This window comes from Podarcis gaigeae, assembly GCF_964106915.1.
Source record: "Podarcis gaigeae genome assembly, chromosome: 3".
Classification (NCBI taxonomy): domain Eukaryota; kingdom Metazoa; phylum Chordata; class Lepidosauria; order Squamata; family Lacertidae; genus Podarcis; species Podarcis gaigeae.
The window spans coordinates 1425851-1442312 of NC_139680.1; the positions used below are offsets into that span (position 1 = coordinate 1425851).

Consider the following 16462-nt stretch of genomic DNA (forward strand, 5'->3'; position numbering starts at 1 on the left):
GTTATTTTAGTTTGCTTGTTTTTTTAAAGTCACAGATTTAGACCTGAAGGTTAAAAGCAAGTCAATAATCAAGAGTTAATTTTAGCCATTTTTGTGTGTCTGCTGTTTTTCCTCCTCTCTGGCTATAAATAGACTGATATAGCGTCACCCACACTACCACAAGCATTTTCTACATATGCCAGCATTTCCCATTTCAGCAACAGGCCGTTTTTTAAAAAATAATAAAACAGGGGAAAAGGCTTCTGGCTAAACAGTTCAAGCACAGCAATTTACATTTCAGTAACTTTTGGAGATAAAAATATGAATTTTTAATAGTGGTCAAAAGTTTTTATTTCATTCTATGCACAAGGGAAATAAGGATCACGTTCTGCATTATTTTATTAATATTATTGCCTAATACAAGTTTGTCATGGCTTTTGCCTAGAACAATAAACTTATGAGCTGAACTTGGCAAGCTGCTTTGCCACCACTACACGCCCCCCCCCCCCGGCTGCTACTTGCTTATTTCTCTCTCCAACGTACGAAGTAACATTCAACCACTTTAGACTAGTGGAAAAGCTTTAGAGATGTTACACAATATGTATACGTATAACACATACATACACACATACTGCATTTTAAACTTTACTTTGTGCCCAAATGATTATAAAGGTAAAGGTAAAAAGGTAAAGGTACCCCTGCCCGTACGGGCCAGTCGTGTCCAACTCTGGGGTTGTGCGCCCATCTCACTTAAGAGGCCGGGGGCCATCGCTGTCCACAGACACTTCCGGGTCACGTGGCCAGCATGACAAAGCTGCAGCTGGTGAGCCAGCACCAGCGCAGCACACGGAAACGCCGTTTACCTTCCCGCTATAAAGCGGTACCTATTTATCTACTTGAGCTTAGGGGTGCCTTCGAACTGCTAGGTGGGCAGGAGCTGGGACCGAACGACGGGAGCTCACCCCGCCGCAGGGATTCGAACTGCTGACCATACAATCGGTAAGTCCTAGGCGCTGAGGTTTTACACACAGCGCCACCTGCATCCCACAAAATGATTATAAAAGGATGACTTTAAATTAGGATAATCAAAGGAAACTTTTACTCAATTTTGCACAAGACTATTGTGGAGTAGATGAGATAAGTATGTTTTAAAGATGTTTCCTACTCATTACATATTTACAGAATGTTAGAAGCATTCTGATGTGTCTAGGCATGTGACTATAGCAAAACATTCTTTGTAACACACAGGAAATTCCTTCCCCACCTCATCCCAGTACAGTGGTACCTCGGGTTACATATGTTTCAGGTTACATACGCTTCAGGTTATAGACTCCACTAACCCAGAAATAGTACCTCAGGTTAAGAACTTTGCTTCAGGATGAGAACAGAAATTATGCAGCGGCAGCAGGAGGCCCCATTAGCTAAAGTGGTGCTTGAGGTTAAGAACGGTTTCAGGTTAAGAACAGACCTCCGGAACAAATTAAGTACTTAACCCGAGGTACCACTGTATCACAGCAGAAATCAGTGCACATTTGGGTAGGTAGGCTGTCCTGAACATCTGTTTGGTAGAGAAGATGCAAGCATTTATAATATGCAAGAATTTCTGAATCAGAACTTCTAGCCTAGTTCACCTGTCACACTAAATCAAGGGTGGTTAACCTTTTTTGGCCTCGTAGGCAGAAGGAATGTGATTCAGGGACTTAGGAAAAAAGCTTCCCAAGTCCTTCTACCAAGCTGTGCGGGATGAAGATAGCAGAACATGGAAGCCTGAGGCTCTTGTCAGCTTCCTCCTCCTCCTCCTCCTCCTCCTCCTCTTGTTAAACCAGGGTTTAGCAAGACATGCAAATCAGGTCTTTTCATCTTTGCAAACTGCCCAGTTAGCAGGAAACAAAGGTAATTAAAATAATGCAAGAGGTAAGGGACAACAAATTTACCTCTGAACAAAGAGAAAGGTGTAACTTGTAGACAGACAAACTTCAAAGAAAAACTTTTCCTTCTTACTAAGAAGTTAGGCACACAGTGCTTCTTTTGCTACACTATGTGATCACTGACAGCATATGCTGGAGTCTTGGGCTTTGCTTCAGTACTTTCCAATTTAGAGGTGGTCAAATGTAGAGCAAAGCCCATCAGCAACAACATCCTCTTCCCAAGGAAGAAAAATAATCAAGTTTTATCAAGCAACATTACAATACACAACATACACTGTATATTATTTCCATATAAAAGAAGCCAGAATCACTGTTGAGCCACGTTTAAAGCAAGTGGTAATTAAAGAGTAAAAACAAGCCACTGGGCACTTCCTCCAGTTATTACATGGCATTTGTTACGTGGATCTTATTATTTTCAATAACTATATACAGTTGCTTTTTGAAATGTAGCCTTCTGTAACTTCCACTGCCACCTCCCAAATGTCTTCTCCAAAGAACTGCATGTCATTAGTTTCTCATTAAGTTTTTCTACTCTCTGTGGCTCAATGAATGCTTTCCTAGCTAGCCTCCAACGCTACTCTGTCCACAGGTGTTCTTCTTTCACATGAATATCCTCTCCCTTTTAGAATTTTGAAAACATGCATCATTTTGCAAGCGTGCTGTTCCTCAATATGTTCAGGGGGATTCAGGCTTTGCTGGTATCTTTTTGTGGGTTTATTTCCAAAACCATCAAGACATTCAACAAACACAAACATTTGTTTGGAATTAGGTTCCTCTGGATAACCAATTATTGACTTCTAAATCGTACACAGGATCAGGTTACATGAAATTTCCTAGCTGTCCCTTGTAATTCCAATTTAATCTTAAAGGGAACTGTTGAGAGACAGTGGCCCTTATACTCGACAGAGAAAACCAAACCATCCTTTAACACTCCCCCACAGGCTGCAGCAACTTTGCCTGGAACTGAAAGCAAAGCGTGGGGCAGAGGAGCACGCAGGATCTTCTTCAAGCCTGGGCGCTGCTTGACAACAAGAGGCCTTTTGCACAGCAAGGCGGCGCCAGAATCAGGCTCGGAAGAAGTACCTGGCAGGAGGGCCGGGAAGCGGCGCGGGAGGCGCCAGCGGCTTTCCCGGCCCCGAGCAATGGGCGCCCATCTCTGGGGTGAAGGATGAAGCCTTTTGCCTCCTTCCAAAATGGAGGAGGAGAGGCTGCAAAGGGACCGCCAGGGCCGGCCACTCGCTTCCCGCTTCGGAGGAAGCCCCTCCCAGGTGGGGCGACCCCTCCGGCTCGGACTGCGGGGGGGGGGGGGCTGGCTGTGAAGCCCCTTTGGCGGCAGCAGCGGCAACCGCAGGAGGGGAGCCCTGCCCCCCCCCTTATACCCTCTCTCTCACGCCGCCAGTCCCTGGTGAGGAAGGGAAGGCGGAGCGGGGGGGGGGGCGAGCAGGACCCGCCATTTCCATGAGGCGCCCCCTCCCTCCCTCCCGCCCCCCGCCGCCCCCGGGACGCCCCTTACCCATGCTGCGCGGACCCGGCTGGGCGGAGGCAGCGCGCCGCGCCCTTGGGAGCCCCTCGCCCGGTGCCCGACACCGCTCAGGCCGGACGCGGCGGGTCGCGAGGCCAGATTGGCCGCCGCCAGGAAGCGAGGGAGGGAAGCCCGGCAGGCCCCGCCGCCGCCTCCGCCCTCCTGGGCGCCGCCCCCACCCGCCGGGCCAGGCCGCGCCGGAGACGGGCCGGGAGGGGGCTCGGCGGGGGCCGCCAGGCCGAGGGAGGGGGAGCCGCACCACGAAAGGGAGACGAGGGGGCGGCGCGGACCCCCCCCCGCCGAGAGGCCCCAGGCCTGCCTTGCAGGGGAGTCCGCGAGGCAGGCAGAAGGAGAAGTCGGGAAATGTGTCCTCCTCTTTGCTCTTCACGCAGTAGCTTATTAAAGGCACATTGAAATACTGTATAGATTAGAAATTATGCAAAGACTGGAAGTGTTACTTCATATGAAGTGTTTGAACTGGGAGACAATAAATAAACTAATACAGTAGCTTGTGAGGGATAAATGATTCCAAGCTATTCATATTTTCTCATTAGAGGGTAAAAAATGCAGCTGTTTCCACAGCAAGACAAGGGGAAGGAAAGTCTCCCTCGATAATTTTGCTTCGAAGATTGCTCAAAACCTCTTTAATATTAAAAATACACAAGCCCAGGCTTTACAAAGTCCATTCAAAAGCAGAAGTGGATGTGCTGGGTTCCCCTCCCAAAATATTTGGGCAGAAAACATGACCCACCAAAGAGGGGGGGGGGGGAATCAAAGGTGACAAATCAAGCAATCCAGGTTATTTTCCCGTAGGAAGGTGGGTGCCTCACGTTTCCAGGCCTTGTGGTCTACAAAATAAATGGATGCCAAACCGCACAATGCCTTTAAGGTGTTGATTTACCTCTTAGTAGTCCAGAAATTATTGGTTAACTCCTCCAGAAGGCAAAGGTCCCAAGTTCTTGCATGGCCTGCCTCCTGTCTGTCTGTCTGCCTCCTTCCAATGGTGTGAAATTGTAAGATGGGCAGCCATTGACATAAAGTTTATCAAGTTACCGTTTTTGTCCATAAAAATGAAAGATGAGCATAGTTCAGGAGCTCCATTTACAGGTAGACCTCACTCAGCAGAGGCTCAGGTGGTACCCACTGTTGGCCATTCCCACCAGAAGCAGCAGGGTTCCTCCAAACCCACATTCCCTCCAGCACAGCTGAAAGCTCGGTCCCATTATTCTGCAAAGACACACGGGTGTGTTGTGCTAGCACCAGAAGATTTTAACCACATTTGCTTGAATTCTAGCAGATCTAGAATGGAGGTGGTTGCCCGTGCCACAGCTTGTTCCCATTTATTTCCCTGTATCTTGTTCCCGCTTCATTTGATTGCTCCAAAGTCTGTTCACTTTCATTTTGAAGAGTGACTAGAAGCTCTGCATGGTCTCAGCAGACTTGTGCCTTGAAGGAAAACTCTGCTCTCTTTCACCTGGAGCCATCCTACCATCTCCCACAGACCATTCTGGGCAGTTATACTGTAGCCTTTCCTCAATATAATTGTCCTGGTTTTCTTCCCAGGAAGGAGCAGGGAACAGCTGAGCACCGTGTGCCAACATCTTCAACTAGGAAGCAGAAGCACCATTTCTAAGGCAGTTTGGCTTCGTGAAGTTAGAGACATCATCTGCTGAGACCAGCAATGTTCAGTGTCAAGGTTTCAGAGCTCACATCCTGCAATGCCAGTAGAGATGAACCATGGGCGGTTGAGTTTTGACAGTCATAGGCTGCCCGTGCCAGTTAGTATTTGACACTGAACCTCTCAAAAGAAATGATAGCAACTCTGGGCCTGGGGGTAGAGAAGGATGTAGCCTAAGGCCCTTTATGCTCTTTCCAGATCTGCTGCCTTAGTAACCAGGTTCAAAAAATTTGCCACCGTTTTGAGAGCATTTTAGCAGCTCACAGAAATGCACCCTACCTTTCTGAAGGAAACTTTCAACTCTTGTTGGCATACCTTTTGAGCAGAAGACAAGCAGGCTGGCCTCTTATGGCACTTAAAGAGTAATACAGAAATCACGCAGGAGTAATCCAAAGGGCAGGGGAAATGGGCACATGGGCAATTTTTAAATTTCATGTAGCCTTTTTTCCACCCATATTTATTGGTCAAAGCGGGGGGGGGGGACTTTAATAAAATATTGGGGGCCCAGGCAAGCCCCACTCTGCATAATCGATAACATGATGCAGTGCACGGACACCATTTGACACGCAGAACAACAGACAGCAAAAAGGTACAAAGCTTATTGACGATTGGACCAAATTCATAACATATATGGAAACAAATTCTAGAGATATAAAAATCACAGTAGGTTTAATATAACCCTTGCGACGTGTAGACGATATAAAATGAAAAACTGCAGCATGGATTTAATATTTACATAACCCGAAACCGAGATGGAGGGAAGTCGACCATTATTTGTTGTTAATTAATGTTTGTCTTCTGGTTTGTTCATGTGTTTTGTTTTGGTTGATGTTTTCTTTTTTCTTTGGTGTGTGTTGTTTACTTTTTTTTTCTTTTTTGTGGTTTGGCTATAGAAAATGAATAAAAAGAAGTAAAAAAAAAAGATTGCTGGAAGAAATATCAACAACCTCAGATATGCATATGACACAACCTTGATGGCAGAAAGTGAGGATGAATTAAAGAACCTTTTAATGAGGGTGAAAGAGGAGAGCGCAAAATATGGTCTGAAGCTCAACATCAAAAAAACGAAGATCATGGCCACTGGTCCCATCACCTCCTGGCAAATAGAAGGGGAAGAAATGGAGGCAGTGAGAGATTTTACTTTCTTGGGCTCCATGATCACTGCAGATGGTGACAGCAGTCATGAAATTAAAAGATTGCCTGCTCCTTGGGAGAAAAGCAATGACAAACCTAGACAGCATCTTAAAAAGCAGAGACATCACCTTGCCAACAAAGGTCCGTATAGTAAAAGCTATGGTTTTCCCAGTAGTGATGTATGGAAGTGAGAGCTGGACCATAAAGAAGGCTGATCGCCGAAGAATTGATGCTTTTGAATTATGGTGCTGGAGGAGACTCTTGAGAGTCCCATGGACTGCAAGAAGATCAAACCTCTCCATTCTTAAGGAAATCAGCCCTGAGTGCTCACTGGAAGGACAGATTCTGAAGCTGAGACTCCAATATTTTGGCCTCCTCATGAGAAGAGAAGACTCCCTGGAAAAGACCCTGATGCTGGGAAAGATGGAGGGCACAAGGAGAAGGGGACGACAGAGGACGAGATGGTTGGATAGTGTTCTCGAAGCTACCAGCATGAGTTTGACCAAACTGCGGGAGGCAGTGGAAGACAGGAGTGCCTGGTGTGATCTGGTCCATGGGGTCACGAAGAGTCGGACACGACTAAACAACAACAACAACAAAGCTGTTCCTTTAATCTCCATTTTGGGATCACAGAACTTTAGCAGCCTCCATTTGTTTTAGAGAATCAAATGATGTAGAACTGGTCGTGCAGTTAATCATTATACACAGGAAGGTGGGGTTTTCCTTGCATTGTTCAAAGCAAATATTTTTCTCCACAAGGAAATGCGATGAGATGTCAGTTATTAAGTGTTTGCTGCACCTCCTCAGCTGTACTCAGGTTCAAGATAATCTAGAGCTTTAGTGTAGCAAGTTTTTGGAAATTGAGGAATGATAGCTGACAGCTTTGGGGCCTTTAATCTTCAGCCCCCCAACAACACTCTTGACATCCAAATGATGAATCTTACAGCATCCTTGTCTATTGGGTGACACTCCTGAGATGTAAATATGCACAGGAGACATTCAAGACTCAAAAGTAGAAGCCTCTGACTGAAGGTCATTTCAGCTCTTTAAAATATGGCGAGTTGAGGACACGTTCAGTCGCTTGCAGTGAGAGGCTTGCTGGTGCCATTCCTGAAGACTGCCATAGCCTGTAAGTATGTTTGTGGTTTCTGGGCTGCTATTGCCACCTAGGGGTACTGTAAGAAATAAAACAAGTCAGAGTGTTCTCATTTAGTAGTGCAATTTCTAGCTAAACCATTACCAGTCCTAGACCACTTCCTGCTGACTGAAGTGAGGGCGACCTGTTTTCCCTCACCGTGAGGGAAGGCTGCAGCTTATCGGCTGCCCTCATCTCCCTTCGTTTGATATCAGTGGTGCCTTGAAATCGGCTGCCTTGCTCTCCCTCACACAAGGAGCGATATATTGCTGCGTATTGCCGGGTCAAAATCGTTAGCGCGATGTGATTTCAAAACCAATTTTGGTCAATGTATTGAAAAATCTCACAGCGTTAAAACAGAGAATAAAACTTGTGATATCACCATGCAAAATGACAAAAATTTAGTTGGGAGAGGCAAGAGATGGGGCTGCAGACCCCCCTGTGGTCCCTGGACCTCCGAATTGGGAACCACGGCCTTAAGCAATAACTTGCATGACTGCTCTCTTTAAATTAATTCACAGTTTCCAAGTCGAAACAATAAGCTTTCTACAGACTGCTTAGTTTCGGATAATCTTATCAACAGCAACTAAGAACATGTAGAACCACCTCTCCCCAACAGACAATAAACTATTGTAGGTGTGAAGCAATCTCCCATTTCGAAAAACAACAGCAAGACTTTGATTGAGCAATGAAGAATAGGCTTTGTTCAAGAGAAACAGTCAAATACGGTAAGCCCCAAACCAAGCATATCCTAAAACGGTGTTTTTCAACCACTGTTCCGCGGCACACTAGTGTGCCGCAAGATGTTGCCTGGTGTGCCGTGGGAAAAATTGAAAAATTCGAAAGATTTAAAAATAAAGTATTTTATAATTTTTCATATTTCTTTTTACTTACTATTTCATAATAAAGTAATTATAAAATACTTTGTGTTTGATTCCTATTCAAGAGAATTACTTTATATATAGTCAATATAGGCACAGAGTTTTTTTTTTAACATTTTCTAATGGTGGTGTGCCTCGTGATTTTTTTTCATGAAACAAGTGTGCTTTTGCCCAAAAAAGGTTGAAAAACACTGTCCTAAAACACCTGGTTTAGGAAGTCAAGGGGGCACCAGGTTTTTGCGCCAAAAATTATCCCGATCCTACTCCTACGCCCCCCTCCCCCTCTCGCTAAGGTTACCAGATTTTTTTTCCAATGAATCCGGGGACACTTTTCAACTTCGATGGATTTTGTATGGGGCTGATTTGTAAATCGGGAGACTCTCCCGGGAAACGGGGGCGCCTGGTCCCCCGCCTCTTGCTCCCTCCCTCCCTCCCTCCCTCGAATGCTGACAGCCTGAGATCCCCAGAGAGACGGAAAAGCCACGGAGCACATTTCAGGGCGGCAATTTATGGGGGGCCAAGAAGAGCCAGCCGGGCTTCGCGGAGAGTCGGGCCGGGGAGCGGCTCCTCCTCCCGCAGCCCAGATCCCCGCCCCCGGGGGGGGGGCAGTTCCGGCCCCGACGCCGCAGGAAGGCGATTGTGCTGCGTCCGAGGCGGGGCGGGGCTTCTGCGGAGTGACGTCACGGGAGGGAGAAGCCCCGCCCCCGCCGCTCCCCGCCCATTCCGCGGCAGCAGCAGCAGCAGCAGCAGCAGGAGCCGGCGGCGCGGCGAGCGAGGCGTCGTGGCCTCGGCTGGGTCGCTATGGGAAGCCGGCCGCGCCCGCAGCCCCCGCCCGCCCCGCCGCAGCCGCCCTCGGAGGCGGCCTCTCGCTGAGGCCCCGCGCGCTCCCTCCCTCCCTCCGCGGGCCATGCGCCGCCCGGGGCTCTGCTAGCGGCCTCCATGGGCGCCTAGAGGACCCCGGCCCCTGCCCGCCCGCCGCCCGCCCGCCATGGGCGCCCCCGGAGCCGCCCTCGTGGCCAGCCTCGTCGCGGTGAGTGGGGCGGGCGGGCGGGAGGGCAGAGGCCGGCCCTGTTCCCGGCAGCGGAGAGAGATGGAGCGGGGCCGGCGCTCTTGCGGCAAGCCAGACCTCCGCCAAGGAGCCCCGGGAGCGGCGGGGCATATTCCTCCTGCGCACAAGGGAGCAGCATTAGGGTGCGGCTGGAAGTCCCGCTGGGAAGCTGCTGCTGGGCTTGGAAGAAAGGAGGCAAGAGAGGAGCTGCTCCCCGTTCTGGCTGACGGGGGAGCAGCCCTCCTTAAGGGTCGCTTGCTGACCGGGACCCTGGATCCTGCCATCCGATGTCTCATAGGCCAGGTGCCAAGGAACTGGATTGATTCTGACCCTGTCTCGTATTGTTACAGCAGAACAATTGCATGTTTGGTACATTTATATCCCACCTTTCCTTCAAGGAACTCAAGGCAGCAGCATTCAGGGTCCCCCCCCATTATCTCTGCCCCCCAACCCCTGTGAAGCAGGCGGGGCTGACGGAGTGGCACTGTCACATAGACTGTATCTTGGCAGAGCGGGGAGTTGAAGCCGGGGCTCTCCATTCTTAATGGGATGCCCCTAGCCACCTCACAACTTGGAATGGTATTTTTTCTGGGTATATTGAAAGCATAAGTATTTGGGGTTCCACATGTGTATCTTTGCAACTGAATCCCTCTGTAATGTGTGTGTACAACTTGTGCAAATTTTGATTGTATGCAAATAGTAATCCTGAAAGTCCAGCAAAAAGAATTGAAACTGCCATCAGGATACACCATTTGTACAAAAGCTTTTTTAAAAATAGCAAACAATCTTCTTGGGGTTTTCGTGACCAACAGGCAGAGGAGCCTTTCTGAAGTCCAATTTATCCTTTGCATGGTTCTTGCCACCATGCTATCATTCATTTTAATCTTGCATGCATAGAAAAATGACTATTGTGATAGATGCTGGGGCATAGATTTGTTACATTTTCTCCCATTCTTTGAAAACAGTCTGGTTACCAAAATCTCCAGCATGAGTCTTAAAAGGAAACAACAACAACAACAAATCAATGGTTTTGCAGAAGTGGAGGATGAGTGCCCTGGTGGAACTGCATCCATTGTGTGCTCGTTCTGGGAAGGGGGGCAGGGACACCCAAGCTGAAAAGCAAAAAATGATGGGGAAATGGCAAGCACTCCCACTGCACCCACCCCCAGGAGTCCGCCAATCCAGCCGTGGTTGTGATTGTGCTTATCTACGTTTTCTGTCAGAGTGAGATTGTAGCTGATGCAGGGGTGGCCAGCTTTGAGTAAATTTCCCTTTCCATTAAGCTAGTGGGGAGGAGCTTCCCCTGCCACTTTGGAGCTGGTATAAAGGAGTGTGCCTGGCGGTTTGCAGGGCCAGCCATTGTGCTGGCCTGTCTGCCATGCCATGGGCTTCTCCAGCGGCAGACCTTCTAAGTCAACTTAACTGGCAGTAATCTACTCAAGGGGGGGCAGAACATCTCCTGGGATCCAGTGGTAGATCCCAGGACCATTTGCCTAAAAGATATCCTTGCTGCTGTGAGCAAGCCCGCTCAGCTCAGGCCCCTGGGAGATGGAGTGGCTGCAGAAAACACTTAAGGGGTTGTGGTTGTTACTGGAGAACAAGGTGAAGAAGACAGGACATCTGTGGGGCAGGATGAAGTGAATATCTGGGGTGGAAGCATTTTGTACTGGGGAGAGATTGGAGAAGAGGAAATGTTATAATGCCGCTTCCTATGTTCCTTTCTGCAGCCAAAAGGCTTTTGTAACTGCTTCATCAAGGGCTCCCTATTAAATTTCCGTCTCAGGGGGTCTCCGCAGTCTTTCCTGCCCTTCCTGAGAAGCCATGTCTGGGCAACCATTAATCAGAATATTAACCCTGACAGAATATTAACCCTGGGCCACTCCACATCTTTATTGGGCCTTGACGACAAAAGCAACAAAATGACCTTCCATTGGTGGTACCGACATTCTACTCTTAAATCTCTAGAAATCTCCAGTGCAGTTGCGTAGCTGCTAGGATGTGAACAGCCCTGTGGCCATTTATTTGATAAACCTGTAGGTTTTAAATTTCACAGGCAGTTGTGGTAGTTTAGTATTTGGGGCCGAATCTTATTTGGGAAGATATAATGGAAACAATTCTTTGCTCTTCCAGTGACCATCATGCTCAAAATGCTGCACACCCAAAATTACAGTCACTTGGTTGACTGCTAAGAGTTCAACAAAAGTGTTAACCACTTGCATGTGCTGGCTAAATGCAGCTGATCCCAACAAGAGCAAGAATGCAGGATAATAGTCTTGAAGGGCACTTAATTCCAGTTGCTATAACCATGTGGAGTGGACTTAAACTTTGCAGCCCTGAAAACTGAGCCAGTTTAATTTAGCAACTCTGTTTTGTTATCTACTGGCGAAAATCTTACGTTTCAAAGTATGATTTCAAAATAGTTTTGATTTTTTTTAATTGACACCACTTCAGATATCTATTTTATTATGCCAGCATTAAATCAGATGCACTGGCATTGGGGCTTCTCCTGACCCTCACCCCTAGCTGATGCTCATATGGGGGGGCATGGGGAAGGAAAAGGGGGGAAGGCCCCATCGTACTAGCAGAAGTCTTTCTGCAGGCTTCTGCAAACAGGACTCATTGGTTGAATCCAGTGCACAATAAAATGGATATTTGAATCAACAGTCATTAGAGACTAATGCATGGAGATAATGGAATAATAGAACTATAGAGTTGGAAGGGATCCCTAAGGGCCATCTAGTCCAACCCCCTGCAATGCAGGAATCACAGCTGCTGAATCCCTGGTAGATGGCCATCCACTCTCGGCTTAAAAACCTCCAAGGAAGGAGAGTCCACTACCTTCCAAGGGAGCTTGACCACCCTGCTGTTCACCCCCTTAATGCCAGATAATTTATAAACAAGCTAAAAAGCACTGGCGCCAATATAAATCCCCCCCTCCACACTGATTACATCCCTCTATTAGGGAAGTTGTCAATTAATTCCCAGTCTTTGCTTCCTCTGTTTTAGCCCGTTTCCAATCTATAAGAGGACTTCCTCTCTTACCCCATGTGTCTTTGCTGAGAAACTTTATCTAACACTTTTTGAAAGTCCAAGTATACTGTGTCTTTCCGCTCTCTTGGATCATTCCTTTCCATGTGTTTATTGACCCTGTCACAGAACTGAATGATTCTTTCACCAATTTACCCCGAAGTTACGCTAACAGGCCTGTAGCTTCCTGGATCCTTTTCCCATTGGCTGCTTAATGTTCTCTGGCAGATGAGGGGACTTGGAGAGGCTGTGTTAGGGCTATAGGAGGCGGACAACAGTTCCTGGATGGGGGCAGCTCAAAGGGTCAAAGGCGGCTTCTCAGAGAGTCTTCTGCCAGTCCTCTGCCACAGGCTTTCCTAAAGGCAATTCAGAGGGAAGGGTTGCACCTGCCTGCAAGGAAGAACCCCACAGGGTCTGTGCTTGTCTGTCAGGATGCTATGGGAAATCTTTAAAGTAGACATTTTGTTGGCAGCTTTTTAGCAGTATTTCTCCCTTCAGAAGCCGATGACCTGCCTAGCGATTAGTAAACTTTGGCTCATGGATTGGTAGATGGGCAAAAACTCTTCCAGGCCGCGAGCCGAGCATGTCTTTCAAACGCAGTTACCTAAATAGAGTAAAGCTGATACGGCTTGCTGTGACCTGCCTTATGGTCTGTAGCTAACGTACATTCATCTTTGTGTTTTAGGGATTTATGTTCCTTGGTACCACTGATGCTCAGTCAAAGCTGACATCTGAACAGAATGCCATAAGCCTCTCTTCTGGCACATACAGCCACTTGGATCGTGCCACTAACACAAAGCTGACTTGTGACAAATGTCCCGCAGGAACCTATGTGTCTAAGCACTGCACAACGACCAGCTTAAGAGAGTGCAGCCCATGCGCCAGTGGAACATTCACAAAGCATGAAAATGGGATAGAGAGATGCCATCCATGTAAAAAGCTGTGTGAGCCGCCGATGGTTGAGAAAACCCCCTGCACTGCTTTGACGGACCGTGAGTGCATCTGTCCACCTGGTAAATTTCGAGACGGCGATGCTTGCAAATCTTACTCTGTGTGCCGCGTTGGGTGGGGCCTAAAAAAGAAAGGAACAGAAACAGAAGATGTCAAGTGTAAACCTTGCCCTCGTGGCAGCTTCTCTGATGTGCCTTCTAGCATGCTGAGATGCAAAACATTCACTGACTGCTCACAAGCAAACATGGTTGTGATCAAACCAGGGACAAAAGAGAGAGACAACACTTGTGGACTTTCACCAGCTTTTCTGACTGGAGCTGGGCTTTTGTCACGACCAGAAGAGGGTGGAGAACATTACAAAGTTCCTTCTACTTTTCTTTCCAAAGGTAAGTGAATGGCATTGCCAAATGTCTGTAGCTAGGGCATGCAAGATTGGGCAAGAAGTATGGTATGTTACATTTTTGTATATATTTATATCTTTTTTATTATACACATCTTTGTTGTCGTCCCCCATCCCCTCACTTCCCCCCTTTTTTCTCTGTATCACTTTTTCTTTAGAATTGAAATTCTTTCAATAAAATATTAATATTAATATGTAAAAAATTAAGTGTGCTTTTCTGAGAAAGGAGCTGGTAAGGCGTTAGCTGTGTTTTGGAATGCCTTCTGTACAAAGGAACCTCCAGCTGATGCATTACATGGTATTAGAGACCCTTTACCCAGCTCCCAAGCGGTGCAATTATCTCTTGGGTCAGCTCCACACTGGTCAGGGTCTGTTTCTGCCCTGGGGGTGGTTCTGTGTTTAGCATACCGTGCCATGACTTTTCTGAGTAGTCTGCAGCCATGGAGATGGGAGAGGCTTTTATCTTGTGATCCTCCTATGCCTGCATCCCTCACAGGGACTCTCATGGAACTTCGTGGGACTTCTGGGTAGATATGCCTAGGATAAGATCTTATTTTATCCCAAACACTTCAGACTAGCGCCATCCTGTTCATGATTCTGTTGCTTTGCAGCAGTCAGGAGAGTAGGTGCTGATTGATTTGAATGGTGGCTTGTTCCATTTTGTTTTGGAATTTATATATTGTTATGTAGACACCTCTATGGACACACAGGTGGGCATCCCTCCTTTGGATACAATCCAAACTGCAACCTTTGTAGCTCTTGCATAGCAAGGGTTGTGGAATCAGTTTGTACTCAATGTCCATTCACTTTTATGGATCAAAACACCATTATTGCAAATGTTTGCCATAGCATAAAAATCATAATTGGAATAATTTTATTATCTAAGTCTATAATTTTATTATCTAAGTCTTAGGGGACGCGGGGGACGCTGTGGGTAAAAGCCTCAGCGCCTGGGGCTTGCCGATCGAAAGGTCGGCGGTTCGAATCGCCGCGGCGGGGTGCGTTCCTGTCGCTCGGTCCCAGCGCCTGCCAACCTAGCAGTTCGAAAGCACCCCCGGGTGCAAGTAGATAAATAGGGACCGCTTACTAGCGGGAAGGTAAACGGCGTTCCGTGTGTGGCTCTGGCTCGCCAGATGCAGCTTTGTCACGCTGGCCACGTGACCCGGAAGTGTCTCCGGACAGCGCTGGCCCCTGGCCTCTTGAGTGAGATGGGCGCACAACCCCAGAGTCTGTCAAGACTGGCCCGTACGGGCAGGGGTACCTTTACCTTTACCTAAGTCTATATCTGCTGTTTCTTTGGAATGAACTAAAAACTGGGTTGAAATGCAATTGGAATATTCCCAGTGGTTATCAGATACCTCCAGTCCTTTTCAATACATAAACTATTGTATTGGGGGGATAAAATGTATTTTTGTTAACTTTCTAGCTGACATAATGTAGCAACAGCTAATCTTAGTACAGTGGTACCTCGGGTTACATACGTTTCAGGTTACAGACTCCGCTAACCCAGAAATAGTACCTTGGGTTAAGAACTTTGCTTCAGGATGAGAACAGAAATCATGCAGCGGTGGCGTGGCAGCAGCAGCAGGCCCCATTAGCTAAAGTGGTGCTTCAGGTTAAGGACAGTTTCAGGTTAAGAACGGATCTCCGGAACGAATTAAGTACTTAACCCGAGGTACCACTGTATTAATAATCTACTGATCAGTTTTGCTGAAACTTACCAGAAAAATAATAAATCAAGATAACAAACTTTTAATAAAAGAATGGAAATGGTTTATTGAATATCTACAAACTGTAAACAGATAAGAACATTGGCAGGATTATTGTAATAACCTGTAGTTTTATAAGAGTATATGAATAACTTAAGTTAATTTAGAATATGCAGGAAATGTAAAAAATAAATTTAAGGAACCGCAGAAAGAGGAGGAAGTAAGTCAGGGACTTTAAAATGGCTTCAGTGGATCCATTGTATTACCAAGCTGTAGCTATTGCAGTCGGATCTGATTGTGGTAACAAAGTATCGTATCAAAAATATGAGGGACTGAATCAAGGTTGTTAAAATAAGATGCTGGTCCATTGCTGTGCGATACATTCTGACAAAGCATGGCTGCCAAACTGAAAGAGGCGAAGCAATAGACGCGGGCGGACTTGAGCCAAGATATTCTCTTGGTCGCAGCACAGCATGTTTAGAAAACTTAATTCATTTCTGACACTTTTTCTTTGTAATGAACTATCAATGGCTTTCACCATAAAATCTGGTCATGCCTAATCTAGAACAAGGAGAAAAAGCATGCTTAATGTCATGTGCATGTTTGATTATTTTTGCAAGTTGGGGATCCCTGCAAAACAATGGCTACACTTTGTCAGAACGATGAGCGAGGTGTTGGTTTGACTTTTGCTGTTTAGTTTTGGTGTTGTAAACATTTTTGAATATTGCAAAACTTAACTGAAAGCTTAATTGTGCCTGTGACATTTGGGGCTTTATTTATAGCCTTTCCCCCACTTTTAGATCATCAAAGCAGCTTGCAAACTTGTTTGGAAAAAAATGTTTAGAATCTCATCAGGGACAGGCTTCCACATACAGACCTTCTATCCTAGAACTATCTCCCTTGCCCTTTGCAATTATTCGCAACCTCTTCAGTCTGGCTGTCTTGGCCTCCAGCAGTCGAGCAACAGAGCGCCCCTTTCTCAGAAGCGCATTCCCTATTAAACAAAATTTGGGGCTGACCCAGTTCTTCCTGTGGATGCTGTTATATGTATATTTGTTTGCACTCACATA

General features: G+C 46.8%; 3 protein-coding genes across 4 annotated transcripts in view; 1 reads left to right on the forward strand and 2 right to left on the reverse strand.

The window, feature by feature from the left end:
* CD2AP (CD2 associated protein) overlaps positions 1 to 3617 on the reverse strand; it is a 38419-nt gene extending 34802 nt beyond the window's left edge. Inside the window, exon 1 of one of the 2 annotated variants that reach the window (XM_083730328.1) lies at positions 3421 to 3617. In XM_083730328.1, the coding sequence (XP_083586454.1) occupies positions 3421 to 3424 (4 nt within the window). In that variant the 5' untranslated portion in view covers positions 3425 to 3617. The remainder of the gene's footprint in view (positions 1 to 3420) is intronic. The other variant, XM_083730327.1, reaches the window with a different exon arrangement.
* The window catches only part of LOC310840430 (uncharacterized protein), a gene marked incomplete at its 5' end in the record, with an annotated part of 135589 nt that overhangs the window by 39952 nt on the left and 79175 nt on the right, over positions 1 to 16462 (reverse strand). The gene's annotated exons all lie outside the window — the stretch shown is intronic.
* The window catches only part of TNFRSF21 (TNF receptor superfamily member 21), a 39292-nt gene continuing 31793 nt past the window's right edge, over positions 8964 to 16462 (forward strand). The window contains exons 1-2 of the mRNA XM_083730342.1: positions 8964 to 9287; positions 13018 to 13669. Of these exons, the coding sequence (XP_083586468.1) occupies positions 9246 to 9287; positions 13018 to 13669 (694 nt within the window). The 5' untranslated portion in view covers positions 8964 to 9245. The remainder of the gene's footprint in view (positions 9288 to 13017; positions 13670 to 16462) is intronic.